The sequence below is a fragment of the Bidens hawaiensis genome, unplaced genomic scaffold (genome assembly GCF_021521415.1).
Source record: "Bidens hawaiensis isolate Kalapana, Puna unplaced genomic scaffold, B.hawaiensis_p1.1 tig00000636_1, whole genome shotgun sequence".
Lineage (NCBI taxonomy): Eukaryota > Viridiplantae > Streptophyta > Magnoliopsida > Asterales > Asteraceae > Bidens > Bidens hawaiensis.
The window spans coordinates 3,054,222-3,062,843 of record NW_027491038.1 but is presented as its reverse complement, the minus strand read 5'-3'; the positions used below and the strand labels follow the sequence as shown (position 1 = coordinate 3,062,843).

Below are 8,622 nucleotides of genomic sequence, written 5' to 3'. Positions count from 1 at the left end.
CTCATCAGTCATGGCTACAACTGCCACCGACTCATTCTCTGTCCCTATCGGCTCCCACTTACACGAACTGCCGAATCCTGGAATACCATGAGAACAAATAACACTCTCCATATTAAGCAGGCAATCTTCTAGAGAGACTTTAACCGCTGAAATATTGGTTCTCTTAACCCACTGTCTGGTAACTCTGGCTAAAGCTTTGACTGATTGACTGCCAGTGCTCCCATTGCCGCGAAAACCTCTGACTAGTTTTTCTGAACCTCTTTTAGCACGTTCAACCTGAATCTGACCTGTAGCTCTAGATTTATCTCCTGCAAAACAAACCTTCTTCTGCCCACTAGACTGTGAACCGGACTTTGGTTTTCTTCTGAACTGGGTCGGTCACTCCCTCAGACGATAAACTGACCATATACAACGAAACCCTCTTTCTTCCTCGAGCTATGACAAGATTTACCTTAACAACTTTCCACTGCCCGTTCCCAAATTTAACCTCATGTCCCTGTTCATCCAACTGCCTGACAGAAATCAACTTTTTCTTTAAGCTTGGAATCACTCTGACATCCTTCAAGGTCCATGAACCGGCTGAAGTAACTAAATTCATGTCACCCATACCCGTAACATCAAGAACATCATTGTTCGCCAGCCTAACCTTACCAAAATCATCTTCCTTCAAATTCTGCAATGCTTCACTGCTGTGGGTAGCATGAAATGAAGCACCAGAATCCATGACCCAGGAATCAACATTATCTTCAACACTAAGAGCAAAAAAACTCATCCTCTGGGCATTCTTCTGCAGTGTTGACTTCTTTCTTTTCATTCTTATCATTTGGACACTGATTCCTGAAGTGTCCCTTCTCTTTACAACCCCAGCATTCAATATCTTTACGAGTCCTAGACTGACTCCTCTTCCTGTTCCCACTGCCTCGTTGTTTTCCCCTAACTCTACCTTCTGTGACAAATATATTACTTGGTGATTCACCTGAACTTCTGCGTCTTGAATCTTCTCCAAGAATCAAATCCCGAATCCCATCAAAAGTAATTTTTGTAGACGAACTACAAACCGCATTCACTGTTTGCGACCAGCTGCCGGGCAAAGAGGATAATAACAAAAGGCCTTGAACATCATCATCAGACTTAATGTCGACTGACACTAAGCGGGACATGATCGAATTAAGATTATTAATATGCGTTGCAATAGACTCACCCTCTTTCATTCTTGTAGTCACTAGCTCTCGGATAAGATAGACCTTATTTGCTGCAGAGGGCTTCTCATACATGTTGGATAGTGCATCCATCATACCACGCGCTGTGGTTTCCTTCATGATGTTAAATGCCACATCTTCCGACAATGACAAAGTAATACATGCCCGAGCTTTCTTGTCTAACTTCTTCCAATCTACTTCTGACATCTTTTCTGGTGTTTCATCTTCTAGCAATACATCCAAGTCTTTCTGACAAAGTAGCGCTTCAACCTGCATCTTCCACCAACCAAACTTCTGCCCATCAAACTTCTGTATCATAACCTTTCCGTCTTCTGCCATGACAATGACTAAACGAAACTTGAATAAAAAATAACCCTCGCTAATAACCACAAAAAAACCACCTGGCTACACTGCCCAATAAACGCGAAAACCCAATAATCAAAACCCACTTCAAACTCACGAACCAACCCCAAACTGCTTTTGGAATGATTGGTCAACACAACAATAAAACTTTATTGACTTTTGATTACACTTGGCGGCGGCTTTCAATTGTAACCCAAGACTTGAACAGTGGTTATTCTCAACACAGAATTGTGTTAATAATTCACATAACAATAAATTATTAATTATAAGAAGATATGTGGACAATATATGATGGTGGGTTGTACGTATTAATTCATATAAGACAAGAAATAACTTTTACTTCTACTTGATCAAATATAAATTGGAAGAGTAAACCTCGATCGATGGTTGGTTTGACGGCTACGGCTGCCGATAACGAACCCTAATCAACCAACTCTTCTCTCGCGATTATGTTCCACCCGTGTATAACCGTAACCTCGGCTCTTGATATCACTGTTAGGGATTCGGGTATTTCAACACACACACAAACACAAATAATCTGCAAGAGAAAAATATAACGAAGATGAACACGCGAGATTTAACGTGGTTCGGTCTAAACTGACCTACGTCCACAGACTACAACCATGGTATTTTATTATTGCTACTGCCTCACTCGTGATGAGGAATTACAAGTATAAGTCTAAATATATAGATACAAGATTAGGGTTTTCTACTTGTTCAGCAAGACAACTAATATGAGCTTTAATTAAAACAAATCGGGCCAACCCATTTGATCTCTAATTTTCTGCTCCATAGTTCTCTTGAACCGGACCCAAAATAATCGAGCCTCCACAATAAAGCCAACAGATCTTGATTGTAAACCAGGATCCCCTTATATGTCTAACGTACGTATATGAGTCTTTGGTGGTGTGTGCTTAATTATTTTCTCTTTGAGCATATGTGCGTAACATGTTCTACCGGGTGTCCCAGTTCGTCTATTTGGTGTTTCGTTTGATTATTTATTTTCAATTTAGACAGAAATATCCGCTTGATGGCTCTGGTTTGTGTATGATCAGGATCACTTATTCGAGTTTTCTAGATCTACAATTGAATTGTCATCGAAAAAGACTAACTTGAAGTGAAAGAAAACACTATTTATATACTATATCAGAAACCGATTTCACTGTTGCTATACTTTGTTTTTAGTTCATTTGGGTTTGAATCTCTTATCCTTTAAACTCTTCTTCCTTAAAACCGAGAAGGATGATTCGTTCCGGCCACCACAAAAATTGATATTTGGCTTGCCAAATAAAGTATAGTTCTTGCTTGGAAATATGCCAGTAATGCTTCTAAGATGTTAATTTTCTTTTGTAGTCAAGTACTTTTTATAACTGTACGTGTGTTTTATTATTTTTGTAATTGGAGTGTATGTTCCATGATGATGGCTAAGATTTAGCTTGTTGTTTTAAGAAGGGTATCCTCAAGTTTAGGCCAGCCAAAAAGATCGAAATATGGGAATCACGAAACGTACATGTCAGGAGCAGTCAGCTGTCGCTGGGTGCATGTTTCAGTCTATTGGTTAACATGTACAGGACCGAGACCGAATGGAATTAGAGGCGAGTTGAAGCTGAGAAACCAGTGGTTTAAGCAAACCGCGGAAAATGGAACTGAAAAGTTTGTTGAGCAAATGGTGGTGATCAAATGAGCTGAATTGCGAGGATGTACACCTATGTTCTTTAAAATAAGTTAATAACTAAGAATTGCACATTATTAATTTCCTTTTTTCCCATTGTGTGACTAGCCCAGATGGTAGAGGTGTGCAACTTTCATAGGTGGTAGCTTTATCTGAGGCAACGAGTATATTATGGTGTATTAATAGCATTCTTAACTTATCCTTTAAAATTATGTAAGGAGATTTTACAAATTATAGGGTGAGGTTGTGAGTGATTTTCAATATAAATTATAGGGTGGAGAGAAATGTAGTGATTTTTTTTTTAAATTTGGGGAAACTTTTTTTGACCTTATTTATTTTTTAATATTTGTTGAATTGGTTGTGAGTAGAGAAGAAAGAAAACTGTAATGATAAATGTATAAAAAAATATTATTTAATTGAGCAGGAGAGAGAATTGTAGTGTTTTTTAATGTAATTATAGATACATGGATATGGACGGGCTGGGAATGCTCTAATATAGAGGTGGGCAAACAAACGGTTAACCGAATCGACCAGAAAATCGAACCGAAACCGAACCGGTTTGAAACCAATTATGTAGAAACCGGTTTGGAACCGATTGAAACCGCAGGTTCGGAACCGGTTTGTAATTTTCTCCACCAAAACCGGTTTCAAATCCGTTAACCGAACCGAAACCGGCCAAAACCAGACATAAACCAGTCAAAACCCGAACCAAAACCGATCAAAACCCGAACCGAAACCGATCGTAACATGGTAAGAAACCGGTTTCAACCCGAACCGAAACCGATCATAAACCGGTTTTGACTTTTTGTTAACCAAACCAAATCAGTTTTAACCCGAACCGGTTTTATGTTTTAAACCGATTTATGCACCTTTACTAATATATGAATTAATAGGGGTAGAATAACATTTCCCGTTAAAAAGGTACTTTTAATATTTTTTTTTCATCAAACTAGTTTATGTTATAAAATTGTTGTGGCAAAAACCTATTTATGTGTCATAAAGGGCTTTTAACCATCATATTGGTGAAGTCATTGTAGAATTATTATTCGTTGTCATATACCTAAGTATGTAGAATAAAGAGACAAATAAATTTACAACGAAACTATAAATAAAATATATAATTAGAAGATTATACCACCCTAGCGTCATGCCTCAATGGTTTTAATTTAAATTATGTGTTTTAATTAATTTCAAATTAGCTTTGAAATTACCAAGAGCGTTTATGGAGAAAGAAAATGTTGCACATAAAATTCTTCTAACCTTACGTCTGTAAGGATTGTAACTCAACATCTTACATTTAGAGTTGGCAAGTATCAAACCATTAAACCACTAGGATTATGGGTAGTATTTTATTTTAAACAACCCGTATTTTTTAATGTAGAGGTAGGGTATGAAACCCACCATTTGGCTAAGTATGACACTAATTGCATACGCCGGGCGGAACACTAGGCGCCAGGAAGCCACTAACGTAGGGCATAGTGCATGACGCGAAGAGTGGAGTCCAATATAACTTTTCCTGACACCTCGGGAATGGTAATGCAAAGGTCCCACCAGCATGGGACAAAAAGATGGTAACCCACGTAGGGATAAACACCAAACCAATGACGATTGGACAACACATAAAGGATGATACAAACAGTACAATCAAATCCTTGTCAAAAGGCCATGATGCCCACCAACTTCCACCAACCACCACGACTGCACGAGTGGGGAATATTATTGGTGGAGAAACTGACAAGGTGGTTGGTCACACTCTCTCTCCTCTGGCTATAAATACCAGTAAACCTCCAAATGGTAAATGACAGACTCTCTCTTACTATCACTATCAAATTATACTACCTCGTATTATCAAATACTGATTCTCACGCCGGCGGGTGGTTACGAGAGAATCCCCCCATTCCTCGTAACGAGCTCACGGTGTTCTATTTTGTAGGATACACTTGTCTGCGCCAAGAAGGTTTTATAAACCATCGTGTAGAATACTTAGCCATTACCCTCGGACTAACGTGTTAGACCTTGAGGGGTGGATTCGTGTTTCATCATTGGCGCCATCCGTACATAAAGCTAGAACAGTAACTCACTCCGCTCTTGGCTCAGATGTGTGGCAAGACTACACCAAAGGAGGTTGGCCAAAAAACCAACATAGAGGGAAACATCGAAAATCTGGACGTAGAAAATACGGATTGAGGTCTCCTTAATGCCTCCACCGTTCACCCTACCATGACAGATAAGCAGCAAACAAAAGCGCGTTCCAAAGCAGCCATGCCGCCGGACATCATGGCGTGGCTCGAGGTTGAACAACAAAAGTTGAGAGACAAAGTACAAGAAAAAATGGCATCCGTTGTGAAACCTAGATCACTGTTTGAGACAGATTCTAGTAGCAACGAAGAAGAATCTGAAGAAAAATCCACGCCGGCTCAGGCGAAAACACCATTTGCCAAAACGCCTCATGCTAAGCAAAACAGCAAAGCAGGAGAGAAAGCCCAGAAGTCGAACCACAAGGCAGACTCACGCCTAGACGACCCTGACTATGAAGAGAGCTGGAAAGGACCAGAGGACAGAAAGTTAGTAAAATACCACCCAGAAGCGGCGGTAGATTTTTCCAAACCATATCGGCCAACAACATCGGCTGGAAAATCAAAGTTCGTGGCAAGAATAGCCAAAGCCGAACTACCAGAAAACCCCAAAATCCCGCCAACGGTGGGTCAATATGATGGTATCTCAGATCCAGATGATCACTTACAAACCTTCACAACTGCGGGGTTAGTATCAGGGTGGACCATGCCGTTATGGTGCCATATCTTCACACTAACCCTAGTAGGAGCCACTAGAGCATGGTTCGAAAGATTACCGGATAACCAAATCACAAGCTGGGAAGACCTAGCAAAAATGTTCACTCAACACTTAGCCAGCAACGGCGACACATCAGTGACCCAGCAGATATTTTGAATGTCATCAGAAAGTATAACGAAACGCTTGAAGACTTCATCACTAGATTCAACCAGGAAGGCCTGAACATCGGCGGCGTAAGCGAAGAACTTCTGCGGGCAGCCTTTCGCCAAAACGTAGAGTGCGACGATCTCATACGGAACCTTACGGGTAGATATGGCATGCCGTAGCGATGGGACGATGTTATGACCGCGGCCAAGAGATACGCGCGTATGGAAAAAAGTTTGGGAAAAGAACTGGCAAAGAACGATGCCAGGAACGACATTAATAGGGCCCGCCAGGGCAAAAGAATGTCCTCCGTATGGTCGAGGTTGAACAGCGAAAGAGAGTCCACATTCGATCCATCCAAAGCAAGACAAAAAGGTCAATCGAGTACGCCCCAAACGAACGGATTCAGATGGACCCCGCTGACAAGAAGCCCAGCCCATATAATGTATAACGAAGGAATCCAGCTGAAGAAGCCGGCACCAGTCAAACATGGGCCTAACACAGATATGAAAAGTTATTGCGACTTTCATGAGCAACATGGCCACACGACAAATCAGTGTATCAATTTGCAAGACGCGATCGAAGAATGTGTCAAAAATGGCAAACCGGATCACCTTGTCAGAAATATACGAGGGAAGTACAGACGCCCACCTCCAAGAGATAGCGGAAGACCAGAAAAGAAGATCAAAGATCTACACGCTAATATGATCTCGAGCAACGTTCAGAGCAAGAAAAGGAGGACAGAATGGGCGCCATGGAAGGAAGAACAAGCCATCTTTCCAAGAGTCGGAGGAGGGGCGAACAAAAAGGCACCCTTAGTAATCACAGCCGTTTTCGGTAATTACAGGACGCCGCGCTTCTTTGTCGACACAGGGGCAACGTCCAATATCATGTACCGCCAGTGTTTCGACCTGGCAGACGAAGAAGACAAACGCCGGTTGACAGTAGTGAACGCTCCAATCACAGGGTTCAACCAAAGTATCGCATACCCGTTGGGACAGCTGACATTCCCAGTCGAACTGAGCGATGGGCTCCACTCCCGAACAGAAGAGGTTGATTTCCTAGTAATGGAAACTTCTCACCCACAATACGATATAATATTGGGAAGAGAAGCCATTGGTGACTTCAACGCTACCCCGTCAACAGCACACGGGATAGTGGGGATACCAACCCCAACCGGGATAGCAATGATCCACGCCAACAAGGAGTGTCCATGGCGGAAAGAAAAACACCGCTACAGAAGATGCAAAAAACCAGCAAGATCAGAGAAGTGGAAAAATGGGCGCTCAACAAAAAATTCCCAGAGCAAAGCATAACTATTGGCCCAACTATCTCAGAAGAAGCACGCGCAGCGCTCAAGAGCTTATTACTCAAAAACATCGATGTCTTCGCTTGGACCCCAGCGGATATGATGGGAGTTTCAAGAAGCAAAGCGGAACATGAGTTAAAAGTTAACCCAAATTTCGTCCCGGTGGTACAAAAGCGAAGAAAAATGGGGCTAGAACAGGCAAAAGCCTGTGACGAGCAGGTCCAGCAACTGATCGATGCAGGCATAATCCGAGAAATTCAGTACCAAACTTGGGTAGCAAACTCGGTAATGGTACCCAAGTCAAGTGGCCAGTGGCGCATGTGTATTGACTTCAAGGATCTAAACAAGGCGTGCCCAAAAGATTGTTACCCCTTGCCAGAGATCGACTTTAAAGTTGACGCACTGGTACCCTTTCAGTTCAAGTGTTTTCTAGATGCTTACAAGGGGTATCATCAAATCCACATGGCGATAAAAGACCAAGAAAAAACGGCGTTCAGAACAAACAGCGGAACATATTGTTATAAAATGATGCCATTTGGCCTCAAGAACGTTGGGTCTACTAACCAAAAGTTGATGGACAAAGAGTTCAAACCTCAAATTGGGAGGAACCTGGAAGTTTACATGGATGATCTCGTCATTAAAAGCAAGACGGAAGGAGCCATGTTAAAAGATATCGAGGAGACCTTCAAAACTCTAAGGTCAATCAGCATGAAGCTCAACCCGGGTAAGTGTTCCTTCGGCATGGAAGAAGGAAAATTCCTAGCAGTAATCGTGACGAATGGTGTCTTCAAAGCCAACCCAGAGAAATTGGAAGCCGTGCGAAAAATGCCATCGCCAAAAACGGTCAAACAAGTACAAACGCTCAATGGCCGGTTAGTCGCCCTGAATAGATTTTTGTCTAGTCACGCTGAAAAATCATTCCCATTCGTCTCAACCTTGAGAAATTGCCTCAAGAAGTCTCAATTCCAATGGACGGAAGAAGCAGAAACGGCGTTCCAAGAAATCAAGTCACGACTGGAAGAGCTACCAACACTCACAGCGCCCAAAGCTGGAGAACCATTAATAGTATACTTAGCAGCATCAGAAAAAACAGTCAGCGCAGTCTTGATAGTGGAAAGAAATGGTGTTCAAACACCCATTTA

The 8,622-nt window shown here is 41.8% G+C and overlaps 1 protein-coding gene across 1 annotated transcript; it reads left to right on the top strand.

Annotated features, from left to right (window-relative positions):
- Positions 1–6,368: 6,368 nt before the first annotated feature.
- Positions 6,369–7,487, top strand: LOC143637673 (uncharacterized). The gene has a single exon (XM_077105007.1). It carries the CDS (start codon positions 6,369–6,371, stop codon positions 7,485–7,487), a length of 1,119 nt encoding a protein of 372 aa, XP_076961122.1.
- Positions 7,488–8,622: the final 1,135 nt, after the last annotated feature.